Here is a 22,649-nt window from a genome sequence, read left to right on the forward strand (position 1 = left end):
AACTAATTTAGATTAGGGGGTCTCTTTCAGGATGTTCCCGGATACACGTCCTAAACATCAAAGACAATGGAGGGGCAAATGTTTTAGGCAGCAGACACACACACACACACACACACACACAGCTAATAGTTAAAAGACAATAGAGGGGGGCAAATGTTTTAGGGGGACTATCCCACACTCTTACCTGCCACACACACCCATAGCTTAAAACACAATGAAGAGGGTAATCTCACACCCACCCAGACACACGCACACACACACACACACACACACACACACACACACACACACACACACACACAGATACCCAGACACACACACACACATACGTCAAAGATAAAGAAGAGCATTTAGGTTTAGGGACTTCTGATAATCATCTAAACTAATTACCATGAGGCCCGCACGCTCACGATGCACATAGGAATGTTCATTGAGTAATAAAATGCTGGATAAGGGGGTGGGGCAATAAAGTTTTATTGGGGGCAATAAAACTGTCAAAACTGTCTGAAGCCCTAGCTAAAATAACCCTATCTTATAATTTATATATGCTATCTGAGGCATTAACTCATGTTTCAACCTTGTACAGGATGCACTTTGCTCACGTTGCTTGTGGTACTTTCTCCACCAGATGAGCAGGTGAGATCATGGTTGATGTTCCTGGTGTTTGGAGGATTCCAACATTGCTCAGCTTGTCCATAAGCTCTGTATGTGTCTCTGGATGCTGTGAAACCACACGTTGAAATTACTGGCAGTGTTTTAGTATTGTGCACGTGTTTCCCAGGCACATTATGTTTGTATTCATTTAATAGGTATTTGTATTTAAAATACATGTATAAAATATGTACAAATAAATTTAAAAAATGACCATGTTTGCAAAATGTCAGATGAAAAAATGACATGATTTATGATACTGACAACTAACTTTTATCTGTAAACACTTACTGACCCTACTGGTCACCACTGGTCATGACAGTACTGAATATTAAATGAATGATGCTGGGTAGAAAGTAGCCATTCATATGTTAGTAGGAGGATTCATACTTCAGTATATATACATTATCTGCAAAGGCAAATTCATCAGTCCAGCGACAACATATTCTGATCAGCTCCAGTTGTCATATCTGAAGATATTTAAAATGAACATCACAGAGTATCAGCACAACATGACAGTTCAGTACTGCTTTCCTGAGGACAACTCATCATGCAGAAAGGAGGTCAGAACAGGAACTGGGAATATATTCTTATTCACTCTATTGTCATTTATCTCTGTGTGTACTGTGTTTTTGAACCTGCTGGTGATCATCTCCATCTCTCACTTCAAGCAGCTCCACACTCCAACCAACCTGCTTATCCTCTCTCTGGCTGTAGCTGATCTTCTCGTGGGTCTTGTTGTTATGCCAGTGAATATAATGCAACTAAAAGACAGCTGTTGGTATCTTGGTAAAATGACATGCATAGTTGCTTTAATAATCAATTTTATCTCAATGTCAGCATCTGTGTGTAATATGGTTTTCATTGCAGGTGATCGGTACATTGCTATCAGTGACCCTCTGCTGTATTCCACTAAAGTCACAGTGTGTAAAATGTCTTTATTAATAATTCTAGGCTGGTCTTGTTCTCTGTTGTATATCCTCATGTATTTATACTTTAACGATCATCTCCTTCAGTCTCAGATTGTGAGCAGATGCCATGGAGAGTGTATTTTGGTCTTAAAATATTCCTTGACGACTGTTGATCTAGTGATTTCATTTCTGTGCCCATGTTCAATTATAATCATCTTGTATTCAGTCATTTTTACATTGGCAAAACGTCAAGCTAAAGCTGTGAGGTCTGTTTTGAATGCTACCTCAAACAAACACAGAGCCAACATTTCTAAGTCTTCTAATTCTAAAGCAGCAAAAACACTGGGCATTGTTGTTGGTGTTTATTTTGCTCTCTGGATACCTGTTAGTCTATGTTCTCTGTTAGTTCAAAACTTCACATCTATGTCATTAGTGTGGACTGTTCTTATCTGGCTTTTATGCATTAATTCTTCTGTCAATCCCCTAATTTATGCTATATTTTATCCATGGTTCAGAGCATCAGCAAAATACATACTGACTTGTCGACTGTTTGATTACTCATCGTCAACATTCCGCTTGTTTCCAGAGCAGATTTAATTCCATATTACAGATTTAATTTCACATTACAGTTGTGCCTTTTTAACCTGAAGTAGGATTCAGCTGGCAAAGTGATGAAAAAAATGTCACATTGTGAATAGATTAAAGCAATTTGTTGTTTTTCCAAGCTTGAATAACATATTTTATACATATTTTACAACATTTGATATTTATGTTTTCAAAGTTTCAAAAACTGAAGAGGTGGGAATGATGAATGGATGCATTTGTTTAAGTGTATATCGCATTTTTCAAATCGTATTCTAATATAATTATGTACATGAATTAATGTATCTAAATCAGATATAAGGAACAAGGATATGTATGCCTTTTGTCAAACTTAGCCTATATACATATATAAAACAAGTGCTGCTATAAGACTGTAGCACTATTTTAATTCATTCATATTTTAATTGCTTGGTCCGATATATTTTATTTCTTTGTCAGATATTAACTTGACTGATATGTCACTGGTGTGCACATCATTTTTTGGCCAGTATACATGAATTCAGGGCTGGACTGGGACAAAAAATCGCCCCTGGCATTTTTGGTTTAGACCGGCCCCTCATTAGCGGTGCACAACCGACTTGTAATTTATGTATGTGGGGTACGACATGGAAAAAGAAATGATTAAGAAATTACTGATTAAAGTCATTGGATTTAATCTTAGCACTTTTATATCACAATCACTTTTATGATTTTATTGAAATCATCTCAATATGTATTTTCTGAATTTCTCCGATATAACAGCTCAATTCAAATTCTTCAGGTTAAAGGTGCTCCCTCCATTTATTTATCATTTATAAGTTTTAAAATCTGTAATTTTACTTGTTTGAGTGCTTTTTAAAACATGTTGAACCACAGCATAGAGGCTACAAATTCAAACTACTATGCAGCCTTTCAACACACCTTTAACCTAAATATCTAAATGCTATGATAGTCTAAAACAGACACTTGCTGTTCATCCAACACTTCTCAGTCTTGACCATTTGCTATTTTATCAGAATAAGAGCATGTAGCTGCCAGATTTTGGGAAGTATGCAAATACCAATTAATACTGATACTAATCAATCGCCATTGCTCATCATTCTCATGTAATAAAGTCCCTGTGTTGTCCTAATGTTACTACCTGCTTACGTACTACATTTTCCCGCTCAGTCTGTCCCTCGGTTTCTATTTCACAAGCCTGCATCTCTGGCTGTTGCTCTCCCTGTCTGATGCTGTTGTCTTCACTTACAGAGGACGCGGAGGCTACAGCAGCGAACATGTCTGTGATTTTTACACATTTTGTAGCATCTACATTGAGACTCTTCAATTTCTTCTCCTTTAACAATGTGCTCAACACTGAACGTAGCGGGAGTTACAGCAGACCACGCAGAGAAAGGGTGGGGCCGCTTTCGTCCTATATCCTGATTGGTTCAGTCCACTGTCTATATTGAAGATGGGCCAATGGGCCTCTAAATTGTGGAAAAAAGGGAAGAAACAAAAAACCTATCAACCCCTGAGGACTGTCGGCCCACCGGGCAAATGCCCGGTACGCCAGTTTACCAGTCCAGCCCTGCATGAATTCCTCAGTACTATGCTTTATTTACTTAGTGTTCCATGTCATTTAAGTATATTGTTACTTGTAGAATTTTGAGAGTCCTCAATGTGACCATTGGTTTTTCATAACAATACCTTTGTCACTTTGCACTAAATTTGGCTGATTTATTTATTATGATTTGAATAACTAGAGGCCATAAGGCAGAGGTATTTATACCTTTTCCTCTGGAGGCCCCCTAGCCATAACCTGTACAAAATCTCTGCATATCATCTGGCTTTGGGAACAGAACAAGAACAAGAGCTAAATCATTTTCTAAAAGATATTTCACATTTCTGGATGTGCGCACAATTTGTGTGGTTCACGCAGTACACCTATTGACTGATGGGCACAATATTACCCACATTGATGTTGTGACTAAGGAAAGGAGTCTTTGTTGAAGTACAAGATACACTGAAACATCTCAATTCTGAGCTCTGTATTCAAGCACATAGAGTTTGAACACCAGATAAGTCATCTTCTACAAAAATATTTGTACAAACCCAATGAACTTGGTACTGAAATGTTAAAATAATAAAGAATAAACAAAATTATTAATGTCCGAGCCGCCAGGGTGCGGAATTCAAGGGCGTGCTCCGCTGCGCTGCGGCTGCCCTGGCGCAGTGGTAGCAGACTCTGTCCGCATGCTCTCCCTCTCCTAGGGTGGTTAAACACCGCCTTGAATTCTTGAATGAAATTGGCATAGTTAGTCACAAACGGAGCGTTAGCGGTGAGCTGGACTGCGCCCCAGTCTAAAGCCTTCTCTTTCAGGCGTGACACCACAAACACTACTTTTTCTTCGTCCCCGAGCTGCGAACGACTGGCGAAGTGCAGCTGGCACTGCACCAGAAAACCTTCGCAGCGCTCGGGATCCCCTCCATATGGCTTGGGAGGGGTGATGGGAGCTCTGGCCGGTCTGGTTCTCTCCGTGGTAGCCTGCACAGATAAACTCTGCATGCAAGTAGTGAGTGTCGCGAGAACTGCACGGAGCTCCTGCTGCTGCTTACCTAGAGCCCTCCCCTGATGCGCAAGAATCTCCAGAGGAGAGGGCTCCTCGCCTCCGGCCGCTCCAGGCTGCACATTCTGTGACGCAGGAACAGAGGCGGCCGAAGGCGAGGGTTGCACTGAATGGTCTTTATTATCCATCCAAATCAACATGCAAACAGAAAAGCTTCTATAACAGAAACAAGGTCCAGACTACTTGTGATGCCCCGTTGGAGCTCTATACTGGACCTCTCTGGCATCACAAGTAGTCTCAGGGGAACATGTTCTTCGTCAAGCATGGGCCTTCTGTATGTCTGGTCTCCTTGACCTAAAGGGTGACCTCAAACGTCCTAATTTTTTTGCAAGCTATGTTTTAAAAATACTTCTTTGGGAAAGCAGTTTCTGCATTTCTATCACATTCCCCACTTGTTTGTACTTTCTCACAGTACAAACACTCAACATTATCACAGTATTTTTTAAACAACATAAGTACCATTCATTGATTTTATAAAACAGTTATTTGAATCGTACCTGAATCATTACCCAGAGTTTAACTACGGATTACTGGAATTAATCCAGTCACAAGTCATGAAACTAAACAATAAACATGCCATACATCTCACATTACTCATTCTGGAATACAAAGGATTTCATTCATCAAACATAATAAGCTTTATCCAGAGTTATCTTATTAGTTGCTCTAAGATTGTGATTATCACTTCATTAAACAATACATTTTAAATTTGGAAACAATTAGTCTGAAACAATCTGAACACAGATAACTCATGTACATGAAAGGGAACTATAATACTCTTGTAGTTATGAACAAAGTTACAAAGTTTAAAAGTACCTGAACACAAACAAATTAGAATATATAGTAATTAGTTGAGATTAGATAAAACTTTCTCTGCTAAACACAAAAAACATCCTCTCCTTATCATATACTTACTCCAGCCGTCCTTCATACACACCGCTCACCATAGGGTCCACCATTGGACTCTCTGCTCATCTTGCTTCAGTCCTGCAGCCACCTCCTTCATCCTCCCCACAGCAATGGTGATGTTACCTGTGGGCTCGTCGTTAGCAGGTATATAAGTACAACATCGGTCTCCTACCATGGCACACACTCCTCCTTCTTTGGCAAGGATTATGTCTAGTGCCATCCTGTTTTGCTCTGCCATCATTCTTAGTGCAGTCAGCTTGGTCTTGATGCCTTCTGTTGCAGCAATAGTGCTGTTAATGTCACAGTGACAGCTCTGGACCCTTCCCTGTGGGCGTGTCGCTATGTTGTCTGCGTGCAATTATGTCCATGTTTGTAGTTCCGTGGGTGTGGGTCGTTTGTGAGCGTGTTTGTAGTCTCACCTGTGCCTTGTCTCGAGATCACGAGGGTACGTGTTAATCACCTATATAATGTGCGTTCGCGCAATGTCTTGAGCTCGTCTTTATCTTGAGTTTGTGCCAGCGTGAGTGTCTGTGTGTGCTTACGCTACCGCGCTAGACTTCACCTGTGTTTGTCACAATTAAAGTATATGTTCACAATAGTCATTGTTGTGCTTGCCTCCTCCTCCACGCGTTACAGAAAGACGAGCCACCAAGATGCCAGGATACATGTCGGCGTGTAAGGAGAAGAAGGCCAAGCGCCATCACGCCTCTTCCCCTGCGCATTGGCATGACGTAAAGGTCCCAGTTGGGAGGATGCAGCAGGACACTGTTTGTGCCCACATGCTGCATCAAGCCCAGGCGGCCGAAACTGAGGCGGAGTGCTTCTGACTGGCCGCACAGAGGGTGTGGAGCAAGAGGACCCGCTGGTGTTGTATGTGGGAATGGTGGCTGCGACCCCTCCCAAATTCGAATTCGGGAGTAACGATTCCGGAGAGGAGAGCCCAACTCCCTCTGTGTATTCAGAGGAAGAGAGCGAGGGTGAGGCCAGTTGCTCTCCCTTCGTGGTTGCGACTCCCACCACATCGGAGGAGGAGAAGGCCACCCCCCTGTCTTTGTTGTGCTCCACACCGACGGAGTACTACGGGGAGGGTGAGGAGGAAATCAGCTCCACACCGCCTCTCCACTCGGCCCCTACCGAGCGCTACAAGAATGAGGAAGCCAGTCCCCCTCCGTCCGTCTACTCGGCGCCCACCGTGTATTACGGGGAGGAGGAGAACATCAGTCCCCCCCGTCCATCTACACGGTGCCCACAGAGTATTATGAGGAGGAAGAGGACGTCAGCCCCTCTCCGTCCGTTTGCTCGCCCCCCTCAGAGCACCTCCGCGATGGCAAGGAGGGAGATGGTGCCTCTGTGTGCTCGGAGGAAATCGTGTATTCCGAGAAGGGGTGTCCACGAGGAGAGGAGGTTCCTCATTCCCCCTCAGAGGGAATTAGTATGTGCTGCTCACACGCCCCGATCTCCAAGGAACCCATGTCCCTGGATCGGAGTGTCTCTGAGGAGGAGGAAGATATGGAGACGTCAACGGGGGAGGCAGCGTTGACGCAGGGCACGCGAGAGGGCACTGGCATAGCCAGCAGCTTGAGGTGGGGAATCGGGGTGCCCCGGGGGAAGCCCCAGAAGACAGCCAGCGAGCGAGGAGGGGCAAACCCTCCAGTAGTGCCCAGACGAGCGGTTGCAGCACCCCAACCGAAGCAAACCGGCACACGTCCGTCGAGCACTCCAAGCAGCGCCGCGCGCCCTGGAAAATCGGTCCCCAAGACAAGAGGGACTCCACCGCCTGTCTCGCCTGCGACCCCAGGAGGGATCACGCCACCACTAGTGCTGTGGCAGGCAGCCAGAATGTTGTCGTGGCTGCCTGTGCCTGTTTGTTTGTCTATTCCCGTGTTTCTCCCAAACCCACTTTTCCCTCTTGTGCCCTTTATGTTAAATGTACCGGTGTGTGTGTTTGTGACTGTGCCTGTGTTGAATGTATTTTCTCCTGTCTTCCCAGAGAGGGTGTTTTAGAGCTGTTCGCTGCAGTTCCCACCATCGGGGGAGACTGCTCTTGGGGGCTCGTGAGTCCGGCGGCTCCGGACCTGCCCATCGGTGTAGGTTCGGGGCTTTCCAGCTTCGCGGGACGCTCCGGGAGTAGCGAGCCCCTCCAGACCCTTACCTGGGGGCGTGTCGCTATGTCATTTGCATGCAGTTATGTCCATGTTTGTAGTTCCATGGGTGTGGGTCATTTGTGTAGGTACCATGCCTCCACAGACATAAGGGGAGGGTGCTCTCCCTCGCGGCATGACCACATCAGGACGGATGTGGAACTATGTCAGCAGACGAATCCCCTTTAACACTAGGAACCCGACAGCCGCGAAAATTTTCGCAAGGCTTAGTGAGGTCCATGTAGCCCACTCCCCTGCTGTGAAGAGATTAACGCCCATTGTCTTGGTAATGCGGTGGAAGCGTCTCACCCCCAGCTCATACGCCTGCCAAAGCACAAGCGGCTCACCTCCAAGCTCATACAAAGCACCAAACGTGATACTTCACGAAAAACTTGGTTACAAACAAGCAGACTGTATATGTTACCGATCCTACAACAAACAGCGGAAATTTTGTAGACTCGTGTTTCAAAAGGTACAATTCAAGCGCACGTAGAGACGACAGTTTCTCAAATGAGTCCCATCAAACAATAAAAATAAATAAAATTGTTTGAACCTCTTTGTATATTGTTTGAAGCTCTTTGTATATTTACTACACTATATAATATTTGTTACACTTTCTGTTTCCGCGTTTGAATTCGCGTTTGAAAAGCTAAGAAATTATATGGCGCAATTATATATATGGCTGATAAATGTTGTGATCTAAACAGCAGACTGGAAAAGGAGAGGAAAAGACAGGAAGAACAAATTCATGTGCTGTAAAACAACTTTATTTTGATCAAACATGGATGTCTATTCCGGGTTTCTTGAAGTGGAATGTCAAGAAAGTTGAGGGTGTCTTGAAGTTGAGGGTGTACTCGCCAGATGCACTTGCCGCATGCAACACACGCGTTGATGCTGTGGAGAACAATTCAAGGTACACCTTACATTTTGAATAAAATCTTTCAGAAGACAAAAATACGTAACATATGTGGTGTTACGTATGTAGGCCTACTTATCAACGTACCTTCATGTAGTTGTAGCCAACAGTTGCTACACAGCCAGGGTGTACTCGCCGCATGCAACGGGCCACCGGCGTGTTCCTGCGCGCACTGTGTATGCACGCACCTTCATGATGTCTGTCAACGGCGCACTGCAAAGAACAAAGTACATGTTATATTTTGAACGAATTTATTCATGTGTACCAGCCAGGGACCCTCTTTCTTACATTTGCGGCAGGTTCATCGTTCATCGCTGCCAAGGTCAACGGGCCACCGGCGTGTTCCTGCGCGCACTGTGTATGCACGCACAGAAGTACATGTTATATTTAGAACGAATTCATTCATGTATAAATTGATTCTGTGAAAATATCACAGGCATGGTTCATAACAGAACGGGAATCCAATTCCAGCAACCATGAGAAAAATAACCAGCAACCACGACGAGAAATAAACAGAGGACTAACACGGAAACAGACATGAAATGGCAGGAGATGCGGGGCAGACCGTGACACCGGGTTTCATGATGTGCGACTGTGGAACAGAAAGAGAAGAGATTTTTGGTTATGTTCAAATAATAGTGTGTGTGTATATATATGTGTGTGTGATTGGTTGTCTGTAACGTAGCTGTGTTAACAATTGTAAAGCGCCTTGGGTATTTAGATAAGGCGCTATATAAATTGAAACATTCATTCATTCATATATATATAAATATACTTATCGACGTACCTTCATGTAGTTTTAGGTACACAGTTGCCACACAGCCAGGGACACTCTGCCCTACACTTGCGACAGGTGTACTTGCCGCATGCAGCGCATGGGGTTATGCTGTGGTTCCGGTTGCAGTTTGTCTGCACCTGACACGTAGTCTTCTTTCCAGGAGCAGGCGAAGGACGTGGCGTTCTCTTCAACTCCTTTTCCTGTAGGAAACGAAGACGGAGTTCCTCAGCAAGAGTACACATAAAAACTCTCCTACTCTCTGTGGACCCCGTACATGCCGTGTACAAAACATGCGCGTTCATCGCTGCCAGGTCAAGTATGTTATAAAACACTGCAACGGGCCACCGGCGTGTTCCTGCGCGCACTGTGTATGCACGCGCCTTCTGGTCCATGATGTCAACGGCGCACTGCAAAGAACAAATACAAAGAAGTACATGTTATATTTTGAATAAATTCATTCATGTATGATAAATTGATTTATCAATGCCAACACATGCATACCTTCGTCCGGTTGTAGTCCGTCACAGTGTTTGGCTTCTTTTTGCGGTCGTCTGCAATCTCCACGTGCGTGTGCATAGTGCTCAGAACGCAAACTGTTTTGTTGGGCTTGGAGGCATACACCGTCAGAAGCGCATCATCGGATCTGTACACCTCCGTTGACAACTTCTCACGTCCCTTGGCGTTTTTGGCTTCCAAAGGAACTTCTCGGCGAATCTTGTTCATTGTCCCAAGCAGAGTCGTGTTGCATTCCAGCAGCTTCTTAGCCAGGGAAAGAGATGTGAAAAAATTGTCTGTGGCTACAGTTCTGCCCTTGCCCAGGTATGGTTTCATAAGCTTCATCACCACATTCTCGGACACTCTTTCCCCCTTGGGACGATCGGGGTCCTTTCCAAGGTATGGAATGGCGTTGCACATGTACTTTGTGTTCAACTCAGAAGCAACCCAAAACTTTATTCCAAACTTGTCCGGCTTTGAGGCAATGTACTGGGTGAATGGACAGCGAACCTTGGTCGGAAACAGCTGCTCGTCGACTGTCAGTTCCTTGCCTGGGGTATAGCACAAAATGCAGTTGTTCACAAATCGCTGCCAGATGTCCGAAATCGCAGCAAATCTGTCGCTCTTTGCACGCTCCGCACGGGTGTCCTTATTATCAAAGCGCAAGTACCGCATGATTTCTTGGTAGCGGTCCCGTGCCATTGTCTCCTGGATCGAAGGCACAGCGAACATTGCCGACCAACAGTCCGACATCGCTCCAACTGGACAGAGGACTGCTCGTAGAAATAGGATTGCTACGAATGCCATAAACTCGCTGACCGACAAACTCCAGCTGCTGTCTGTTCTGCGGGCTTCATGGACAGTGCAGTCTGTGATGATTCGCAGCATCTCCATGTCGAGCAAACACAGAAAACTCTGCAGTCTGCTTGTGATCCTACGCTGTATTAGTAAAAGTAAACAAATGACGCTAGGTAAATTACACGTACTAAATATCATTCAAACACAAGCAGAAACACTGGAAAGAAATATGAAGTTACTATACCTTTGCATGCTCTGTAGGCCCGGACGGCTCAACGAATGTTGAATTAGGCGAACAGCTGCTGACACGAGAGCGTGCGATGCCAACCTTCTCCCAAACAGTTCCATCTTTTGCCCGTACGGTTGGTGCAGGTGTGGTGTCAGCCTGTGTCCGTCTCTTCCTTGGAGGGCTCTGTTGTACCTCATCCGATGTACTGCTTCTTTCTTCATCGGATGAATCGCTGGTCAAAAAACAGGAGGGTCCTTCTCCCGCATCGGACTCACAGCAGTCCTCGTTGGTCAGCAAAGCCGCAACTTCTTGACCGGTGAACGTCCTCTGTCTTGCCATGGTGTTTTGCGTCGTCTCCACACAGGATAGTAGTGAAAATGTAAGTCGCCTGCCTTTGGGTTTCAGCTTTTATCATGACTCTGAAGAACACACCCACAACAGCGCATACTAATTATACTTTATTATAATAGGTGGCGCTTCACACATAACGCCGAAACCGAAACCGGGCTAATCCCCTGCATACACGGGAACAATAAAAGGTGATTGGACCCGTGATAATGGTTCACGGCAATCCGTGAATATCAGTCAAACACAAGCATAAACACTGCAAAAAATATTATATTACTATGCTGTATGAGTAAAAATAAATAAATGACGCTAAGTTATTTACACAAATGATATATCTTATTTACACGAACGAAATATCAGTCAAACACAAGAAAACACAAAAAATATTATATTACTATGCTGTATGAGTAAAAATAAATAAATGACGCTAAGTTATTTACACAAACGAAATATCTTATTTACACGAACGAAATATCAGTCAAACACAAGCATAAACACTGCAAAAAATATTATATTACTATGCTGTATGAGTAAAAATAAATAAATGACGCTAAGTTATTTACACGAACGAAATATCTTATTTACACAAATGAAATATCAGTCAAACACAAGCATAAACACTCCAAAAAAATATTATGTTATATGTAATATTATACAATATGGACCCGTGATAATGGTTGGTTCAGCCATGTAAATGTGTGGCGCTATTGAAGTGCATACACAAGAAAATCTGAGACGCTTGCTTCATACATAACGCCAATACCACGCTAATGATAATGGTTCACCGCTCTAAATAATACTTATGTCAATATGTAGCGCTTCACACATAACGCCGAAACAGGGCTAAACTTTATTTATTTATTTTAGACTACAAACTAGACCTGGTGCACACAGACTGCACACAGACTAGACCTGGTGCACCACAGAGCTCCTGCCACAGAGCTCCTGCCTGTCTTTCTGCTCCTGTCTTGCTCTGAAATTAACATATGTATGGTCCTGCTAATTGGGCAGGAGAAGGAGGGGTGATGTCCTCAGAACCTTGAAATCTCAGGAGCTCCAGTGTTAAAAGGAGGGATCCCCCTTTGTTAGGTCTTTCTACCTGGCTGCATCAAAGTAGCTACCTAGAGACAAATAGCGCGCACACCTTCGAGGACAAAGCGGTATTGGTTCTGCACCCGGGCCCGTGCAACACGCGATCGTCGCAAGAAATAACTAGTTCAATAGTTTTATTTCCTTTGCGGAGTTCTCTAAACCCAATCGCTTCAGCTAGCCAACGATTAAGAACTGTTTGAACATTCGCGCGACGGCCGGACCTCCGCGAATTCATCTTAAAGTCGACAGCGATCACTTACCTGGGACACCACGCACTGACCATTGAGGGACCGCCGATCGAACGGCCACCACAGCTTCTCCTGGACGGAGCGACGCGATCCAGCGGAACCTTCTTCACAAAATCGCAAAAAGGCGTCCTCCTCAAGAGACTGCCTGGCCTATTGCGTGGGCCACGGACGAACAACTCAAAGTAAGACTGTTCATACACACTGCTCACCATAGGGTCCACCATTGGACTATCTGCTCATCTTGCTTCAGTCCTGCAGCCACCTCCTTCATCCTCCCCACAGCAATGGTGATGTTACTTGTGGGCTCGTCGTTAGCAGGTATATAAGTACAACATCGGTCTCCTACCATGGCACACACTCCTCCTTCTTTGGCGTGTCGCTATGTTGTCTGCGTGCAGTTATGTCCATGTTTGTAGTTCCGTGGGTGTGGGTCGTTTGTGAGCATGTTCGTAGTCTCACCTGTGCCATGTCTCGAGATCACGAGGGTACGTGTTAATGACCTATATAATGTGCGTTTGCGCAATGTTTGAGCTTGTTTTTATCTTGAGTTCATGCCAGCGTGAGTGTTTGTGTGTGCTTACGCTACCGCGCTGGACTTCACCTGTGTTTGTCACAATTAAAGTATATGTTCACAGTAGTCGTTGTTGTGCTTGCCTCCTCCTCCATGCGTTACAGAAAGACGAGCCACCAAGATGCCAGGATACATGTCGGCGCGTAAGGAGAAGAAGAAGGCCAAGTGCCATCATGCCTCTTCCCCTGCATGTCGGTACGACGTAAAGGTCCCAGTCGGGAGGATGCAGCAGGACCCCGTTTGTGCCCACATGCTGCATCAAGCCCAGGCGGCCGAAACTGAGGCGGAGACTGCCTGGCCTACTGCGCGGGCCATGGACAAACAACTCAAAGTAAGACTGTGCATCTGGGCAGACTTAGAGCGATATGTTGTGATACTCTTTTCTCTGTGCTTAGATCGGTATCTTGTGAATGCTTGTTTACAGTGGTGTTTATAATTACGTTCATGTTAAACCGTATTCTGTTTAAGGCTTAAAGAGGTATTCTGTTTAAAGCTTAACACTAGGAACCCGACGGCCGCGAAAATTTTCGCAAGGCTTAGTAAGGTCCATGTAGCCCACTCCCCTGCTGTGAAGAGATTAACGCCCATTGTCTTGGTAATGCGGTGGAAGCGTCTCACCCCCAGCTCATACGCCTGCCAAAGCACAAGCGGCTCACCTCCAAGCTCATACAAAGCACCAAACGTGATACTTCACGAAAAACTTGGTTACAAACAAGCAGACTGTATATGTTACCGATCCTACAACAAACAGCGGAAATTTTGTAGACTCGTGTTTCAAAAGATACAATTCAAGCGCACGTAGAGACGACAGTTTCTCAAATGAGTCCCGTCAAACAATAAAAACAAATAAAATTGTTTGAACCTCTTTGTATATTGTTTGAAGCTCTTTGTATATTTACTACACTATATAATATTTGTTACACTTTCTGTTTCCGCGTTTGAATTCGCGTTTGAAAAGCTAAGAAATTACATGGCGCAATTATATATATGGCTGATAAATGTTGTGATCTAAACAGCAGACTGGAAAAGGAGAGGAAAAGACAGGAAGAACAAATTCATGTGCTGTAAAACAACTTTATTTTGATCAAACATGGATGTCTATTCCGGGTTTCTTGAAGTGGAATGTCAAGAAAGTTGAGGGTGTCTTGAAGTTGAGGGTGTACTCGCCAGATGCACTTGCCGCATGCAACACACGCGTTGATGCTGTGGAGAACAATTCAAGGTACACCTTACATTTTGAATAAAATCTTTCAGAAGACAAAAATACGTAACATATGTGGTGTTACGTATGTAGGCCTACTTATCAACGTACCTTCATGTAGTTGTAGCCAACAGTTGCTACACAGCCAGGGTGTACTCGCCGCATGCAACGGGCCACCAGCGTGTTCCTGCGCGAACTGTGTATGCACGCACCTTCATGATGTCTGTCAACGGCGCACTGCAAAGAACAAAGTACATGTTATATTTTGAACGAATTTATTCATGTGTACCAGCCAGGGACCCTCTTTCTTACATTTGCGGCAGGTTCATCGTTCATCGCTGCCAAGGTCAACGGGCCACCGGCGTGTTCCTGCGCGCACTGTGTATGCACGCACAGAAGTACGTTATATTTAGAACGAATTCATTCATGTATAAATTGATTCTGTGAAAATATCACAGGCATGGGTCATAACAGAACGGGAATCCAATTCCAGCAACCATGAGAAAAATAACCAGCAACCACGACGAGAAATAAACAGAGGACTAACACGGAAACAGACATGAAATGGCAGGAGATGCGGGGCAGACCGTGACACCGGGTTTCATGATGTGCGACTGTGGAACAGAAAGAGAAGAGATTTTTGGTTATGTTCAAATAATAGTGTGTGTGTATATATATGTGTGTGTGATTGGTTGTCTGTAACGTAGCTGTGTTAACAATTGTAAAGCGCCTTGGGTATTTAGATAAGGCGCTATATAAATTGAAACATTAATTCATTCATATATATATAAATATACTTATCGACGTACCTTCATGTAGTTTTAGGTACACAGTTGCCACACAGCCAGGGACACTCTGCCCTACACTTGCGACAGGTGTACTTGCCGCATGCAGCGCACGGGGTTATGCTGTGGTTCCGGTTGCAGTTTGTCTGCACCTGACACGTAGTCTTCTTTCCAGGAGCAGGCGAAGGACGTGGCGTTCTCTTCAACTCCTTTTCCTGTAGGAAACGAAGACGGAGTTCCTCAGCAAGAGTACACATAAAAACTCTCCTACTCTCTGTGGACCCCGTACATGCCGTGTACAAAACATGTGCGTTCATCGCTGCCAGGTCAAGTATGTTATAAAACACTGCAACGGGCCACCGGCGTGTTCCTGCGCGCACTGTGTATGCACGCGCCTTCTGGTCCATGATGTCAACGGCGCACTGCAAAGAACAAATACAAAGAAGTACATGTTATATTTTGAATAAATTCATTCATGTATGATAAATTGATTTATCAATGCCAACACATGCATACCTTCGTCCGGTTGTAGTCCGTCACAGTGTTTGGCTTCTTTTTGCGGTCGTCTGCAATCTCCACGTGCGTGTGCATAGTGCTCAGAACGCAAACTGTTTTGTTGGGCTTGGAGGCATACACCGTCAGAAGCGCATCATCGGATCTGTACACCTCCGTTGACAACTTCTCACGTCCCTTGGCGTTTTTGACTTCCAAAGGAACTTCTCGGCGAATCTTGTTCATTGTCCCAAGCAGAGTCGTGTTGCATTCCAGCAGCTTCTTAGCCAGGGAAAGAGATGTGAAAAAATTGTCTGTGGCTACAGTTCTGCCCTTGCCCAGGTATGGCTTCATAAGCTTCATCACCACATTCTCGGACACTCTTTCCCCCTTGGGACGATCGGGGTCCTTTCCAAGGTATGGAATGGCGTTGCACATGTACTTTGTGTTCAACTCAGAAGCAACCCAAAACTTTATTCCAAACTTGTCCGGCTTTGAGGCAATGTACTGGGTGAACGGACAGCGAACCTTGGTCGGAAACAGCTGCTCGTCGACTGTCAGTTCCTTGCCTGGGGTATAGCACAAAATGCAGTTGTTCACAAATCGCTGCCAGATGTCCAAAATCGCAGCAAATCTGTCGCTCTTTGCACGCTCCGCACGGGTGTCCTTATTATCAAAGCGCAAGTACCGCATGATTTCTTGGTAGCGGTCCCGTGCCATTGTCTCCTGGATCGAAGGCACAGCGAACATTGCCGACTAACAGTCCGACATCGCTCCAACTGGACAGAGGACTGCTCGTAGAAATAGGATTGCTACGAATGCCATAAACTCGCTGACCGACAAACTCCAGCTGCTGTCTGTTCTGCGGGCTTCATGGACAGTGCAGTCTGTGATGATTCGCAGCATCTCCATGTCGAGCAAACACAGAAAACTCTGCAGTCTGCTTGTGATCCTACGCTGTATTAGTAAAAGTAAACAAATGACGCAAGGTAAATTACACGTACTAAATATCATTCAAACACAAGCAGAAACACTGGAAAGAAATATGAAGTTACTATACCTTTGCATGCTCTGTAGGCCCGGACGGCTCAACAAATGTTGAATTAGGCGAACAGCTGCTGACACGAGAGCGTGCGATGCCAACCTTCTCCCAAACAGTTCCATCTTTTGCCCGTACGGTTGGTGCAGGTGTGGTGTCAGCCTGTGTCCGTCTCTTCCTTGGAGGGCTCTGTTGTACCTCATCCGATGTACTGCTTCTTTCTTCATCGGATGAATCGCTGGTCAAAAAACAGGAGGGTCCTTCTCCCGCATCGGACTCACAGCAGTCCTCGTTGGTCAGCAAAGCCGCAACTTCTTGACCGGTGAACGTCCTCTGTCTTGCCATGGTGTTTTGCGTCGTCTCCACACAGGATAGTAGGGAAAATGTAAGTCGCCTGCCTTTGGGTTTCAGCTTTTATCATGACTCTGAAGAACACACCCACAACAGCGCATACTAATTATACTTTATTATAATAGGTGGCGCTTCACACATAACGCCGAAACCGAAACCGGGCTAATCCCCTGCATACACGGGAACAATAAAAGGTGATTGGACCCGTGATAATGGTTCACGGCAATCCGTGAATATCAGTCAAACACAAGCATAAACACTGCAAAAAATATTATATTACTATGCTGTATGAGTAAAAATAAATAAATGACGCTAAGTTATTTACACGAACGAAATATCTTATTTACACAAACGAAATATCAGTCAAACACAAGCATAAACACTGCAAAAAATATTATATTACTATGCTGTATGAGTAAAAATAAATAAATGACGCTAAGTTATTTACACAAACGAAATATCTTATTTACACGAACGAAATATCAGTCAAACACAAGAAAACACAAAAAATATTATATTACTATGCTGTATGAGTAAAAATAAATAAATGACGCCAAGTTATTTACACGAACGAAATATCTTATTTACACAAACGAAATATCAGTCAAACACAAGCATATACACTGCAAAAAATATTATATTACTATGCTGTATGAGTAAAAATAAATAAATGACGCCAAGTTATTTACATGAACGAAATATCTTATTTACACAAACGAAATATCAGTCAAACACAAGCATAAACACTGCAAAAAAATATTATGTTACTATGCTGTATGAGTAAAAATAAGTAAATGTAAAAATAAATATTACTTTACTATCCCTTTATTACTTTGTTGCTGCTATTGAAGTGCATACACAAGAAAATCTGGGACGCTTGCTTCATACATAACGCCAATACCACGCTAATGATAATGTGTTTCACGGGAACAATATGGACCCGTGATAATGGTTGGTTCAGCCATGTAAATGTGTGGCGCTATTGAAGTGCATACACAAGAAAATCTGGGACGCTTGCTTCATACATAACACCAATACCACGCTAATGATAATGTGTTTCACGGGAACAATATGGACCCGTGATAATGGTTGGTTCAGCCATGTAAATGTGTGGCGCTATTGAAGTGCATACACAAGAAAATCTGAGACGCTTGCTTCATACATAACGCCAATACCACGCTAATGATAATGGTTCACCGCTCTAAATAATACTTATGTCAATATGTAGCGCTTCACACATAACGCCGAAACAGGGCTAAACTTTATTTATTTATTTTAGACTACAAACTAGACCTGGTGCACACAGACTGCACACAGACTAGACCTGGTGCACCACAGAGCTCCTGCCACAGAGCTCCTGCCTGTCTTTCTGCTCCTGTCTTGCTCTGAAATTAACATATGTATGGTCCTGCTAATTGGGCAGGAGAAGGAGGGGTGATGTCCTCAGAACCTTGAAATCTCAGGAGCTCCAGTGTTAAAGAGGTATTCTGTTTAAAGCTTGTTCGGTTATTCACACTGATTCATTTACTTCATAGTTAATACCCAATTCCTCGTATAATTGTTAAACGTGTGTCCCACTATACGCTCGTTGGGGCTGTATAGTGACCGACGATACCGTGTCTTAGTTAGAGTAAATTTTCGTTGTGTTCATGACCGTAGTGAGAGCTCGGTTTGGTTTTTGCGCCATCGAGTTTCTCTTTGTCTAAAAGATCTCCTAACCCATACGCACATACACACACACGCACGCGCATCCGCGCGCAATCAAATACACATCCACACACACGCACACACACGCAAACACACACACTAGCCTACCCTGTTGCCCCCTTTGTTTGTGATGTTTTTAATTATTATGCTTTGTGATAAATAATTGTTTTGTGTTTAAATGCTGTCGTTTGAGTCGTTGTTTCTCTGTTACAACCTGAAGCTAGAACTATTATTTGAACTGTAACCTTCAGATTTATAGTTTGTTAATCAAACAATTTGGGCTTACAGGAGTTGACCACAATTAGTGGCGACCTTAGTTAAATTGAGTTTATATAAAATTGGATACATTTAACACGGTCTGAACTCCCACCATTTCGTAGGTAATTTTATGAGGCTGATTACTAAATAAATTTGGCCAGCACCTACATTTGTGAGCGTGTTCGTAGTCTCACCTGTGCCTTGTCACGAGATCACGAGGGTACGTGTTAATCACCTATATAAGGTGCGTTCGCGCAATGTCTTGTGGTCGTCTTTGTCTTGAGTTGGTGCCAGCATGAGTGTCTGTGTGTGCTTACGCTACTGCGCTGGACTTCACCTGTGTTTGTCACAATTAAAGTATATGTTCACAGTAATCGTCGTGCCTGCCTCCTCCTCCACTCGTTACAGTTAACAAATGTTGCCAGTCTATAATGCACTCTATTCAAGTCCCTGTGGATGCTGCCCATTCCGTACATAGGTAACATTATTTCCATAAATCGCTGGAACTCGCTGGTCAGTCTATACTCCTCAGGAACATATGCTCTCGGGAACCTTCTCCTTTTCGGAGGCTTGTACATGGTGATTACGTTTAAGTGTGCCTCCACTGCCACCAGTGCACATCTTCCTCTTTGTGTTCTCGGCAGAAATATATACAACTGAAATATATTCCACACCACCAGTACCAATCCGGAATCAACAGCTGTCTCTATTAAACATTGGTTTGGCCTCTGCCAGGTGGGGGTCGTTCCATCCTTTCAGATTCACTGAATCTACACAGGCCCCAGGCCAAAATATCTCTATTCCTGCTTTGGGGGTTGGATGATTCACAACGAATTTCTCTGTTCTCTCGTAGCCTGCGTCACCTATTGACCTCCAGGCCTTAATTTTTGCTTCCCAGGTGCTAGTTGCAATGGAATAAACGAACGGCCTCTCTGCAGTGTGTGGCAACAGAGCACACACTATGCACGGTTTATCTATATTTAGAACATCCTTCACAGTGAAGTTGCCGTATTTCCAGAAGTGGTTAATCTTAGGGTTGCGTAACCCCCAGCCTGCGCTTCTCACTTCCACTTTCTCCTGCGCGATCCGTAAGATAGCTGTAGCTAGTCCTGTCACTTCCTATTATCACAGAAATCGCTTGCCAGCAGATGACCCCACTTCTGGATCTCTTCTTCCCTATTCTGTTTCCTTCACCCTCCATGCCCTTCTTGAGTGCTTACGTGTTACCAGAATCTAAACTATTTGGCCCCACTTTTCACACAGGATTTCAGGTCAAGTGTCTATTCTATTCTTCTTTCTTCTTGTCCTTTGACTCCTCCTTAGGCTGTGGCACTCGTCTGCAGTGGCTATTGGGACCCACGTTGCTCATCCTGTCACCTTCACAGCCGTCTGCGTCACCAGGAGGACTTGGAAAGGCCCTCTCCACCTCGCGTTGTTCCACCTCGCTCTCCTGAAGTCCTTTATTGCCACCCACTCTCCAGGCTGGATGTCGTGCAGCGGGCCAGTGGCTGGTTCAGGAAGTGCTTTTCTAGCCTGCTTGTGAACAGATTTCAGAGTAGAGGAGAGTTGTACACAGTAATTTACAATAATAACATTGCATCCTCACAGCCCACAAGACTGTCAGACTGTGCCTTCACCGGACCCACACCGGTGTTTGGTGGTTTTCCAAACAAAATCTCAAACGGGCTCACGCCATGCTTTGGTCTTACCTGTATCTGAATCCTGTTTCGCTGTAGGAAAAATCTCAACCCACTTTGAGAACATGTCCACAATTACCAGACAATACTTCTTCCCTTTACTTGGCGTGAGCTCCACAAAATCCATCTGCAAGTGATCAAATGGATTCTCAGGTGTTGGGTGTGCTGCTTGTTGCATCTGTGTTCCTCTTCCTACATTGTGTTGTGCACATATCACACATTGCTGACAAAATTTCTGAGCATAGATAGCAAACCCCTGTGTTTAGCATAATAAGGAAACATGAACTTTGGTAAGCATGGCCGGCCCGAGGGGCAGCGCCACACGCCGTCCTGAAAAGCACAGCCTGCTTTTCTCCAAGTTGCCTTCTCCTCCTGTGTGGTTGTGCGCTGTAAATCTGCGAGTGAGAGGGAGGGGGTGAGTTGCAAGGTCAAAAGAGGAACTTGCTCCCGTGGCTGTAGAACAGCTTTCTTGGCAGCTGCAACCGCAGCTTGGTTCCCTCTAAAAACAGAATCAACGTCGTTAGAGTGGACGGCACATTTACACACAGCAACAGCAGATGACAACTGGAGAGCATCCAGGAGTTTAAGCACAAGCTTGTGATGTGCAATCAGGGTCCCTGAACTAGTGAGAAAATTATGGTGTTTCCAAATGGCCCCAAAATCATGAACTACCCCGAACGCATACCTGCTATCGGTGTAGATAGTAACAGACTTGCCCTCAGCCAATTTGCATGCATGTGTCAGGGCATACAGCTCCACGGCTTGCGCAGAGAGATGGTGAGGTAAGGGCCCCGAGTCTACCAAATAGGAGGGGGCCACCACGGCCCAACCCACTCTGTTCAGCCCAGTGCTGGGATCCCTGGATGCTGACCCATTGACAAAGAAGATGCAATCCGGATTTTCTAGGGGCTCCTCCTTGAGATCCAACCTAGGGGAGCACAATATATTAGTCACAGCATCACAGTCATGTGGTTCACCGTCTTCCTCTGTAGGCAAGAGTGTAGCGGGGTTAAGAACAGTGCATCTTTGTATAATAATGTTGGGCATGTCAAGCAACACAGTGTTGTATTTCAGCCATCACTGCGTGGACAAGTGTGATGTCTTCTTTTAAAGAAGCAGAAGTGAAACGGAGTGTGGGACTAGCAAGGTCAGTGTAGAATAGCCCACAATGTCTCTTCTCTGCCACGGCCACAGCACAAAGACAAACTGGAAGCCCTGCGACAACATGGTCAAGTTTACAAGAGGATTAAGCAACTGATCTCTGACGATCCCCATGTTTTTGCAAGAGAACTGTTGTCATACAACCATTCTTTTCATTGTCCACCTGTGTGTAGGGCCGTGTGGGATCAGGGATGCCCAGGGTGGGGGCAGTCTGCAACGCCAATTTCAAGGTTACGAAGGCCTCTTCAGCTTCACTGGTCCATTCAACAGCTGCTGTCGCAGATCCATGGGTCAGAGCCCGCAAGGGAGCCTCAACACAAGAATAGTTAGGAATGAATGAGCGACAGTAAGAACACATCCCTAAAAATGACATAAACTGCTTGACCGTATGTGGTTTCGGTATTTTCGCAATTGCTTCCATTCTTGATGCAGCAAGATCTTTCCTTCTGCAGAGATGTCATGCCCTAAAAATCTAACTGTGGGCTGCACAAACTGAAGCTTACCAAGGCTCACTTTGTACCCCTCATCTGCCAAGTGTTTCAACAATTTAATGCTGTCGTCAATGCACTGCTGGTAAGTGGGCATGGCTAGCATCAGATCATCGACATATTGGATCAAATTAGTCCCCTGGGAAAGTTCCAGGGAATCAAGGCTTTGTTTAATAGCTTGGTTGTATGTTG

The 22,649-nt window shown here is 44.6% G+C and overlaps 1 protein-coding gene and 1 long non-coding RNA gene across 2 annotated transcripts; one reads left to right on the forward strand and one right to left on the reverse strand.

The window, feature by feature from the left end:
- The first annotated feature begins 1,136 nt into the window (after window positions 1-1,136).
- Window positions 1,137-2,159, forward strand: LOC143526152 (trace amine-associated receptor 6-like). The gene has a single exon (XM_077020801.1). The coding sequence runs from the start codon at window positions 1,137-1,139 to the stop codon at window positions 2,157-2,159; it is 1,023 nt and encodes a 340-aa protein (XP_076876916.1).
- A 7,462-nt stretch (window positions 2,160-9,621) lies between these two features.
- Window positions 9,622-11,681, reverse strand: LOC143524889 (uncharacterized). Its single transcript, XR_013133499.1, has 3 exons — window positions 11,035-11,681; window positions 10,663-10,931; window positions 9,622-9,904 (listed from the first exon to the last, which is right to left on the reverse strand). It is a non-coding gene; the product is annotated as an uncharacterized LOC143524889 (long non-coding RNA).
- Between the last annotated feature and the right edge of the window lie 10,968 nt (window positions 11,682-22,649).

This window comes from Brachyhypopomus gauderio, chromosome 10, assembly GCF_052324685.1.
Source record: "Brachyhypopomus gauderio isolate BG-103 chromosome 10, BGAUD_0.2, whole genome shotgun sequence".
Taxonomy (NCBI): Eukaryota; Metazoa; Chordata; class Actinopteri; order Gymnotiformes; family Hypopomidae; genus Brachyhypopomus; species Brachyhypopomus gauderio.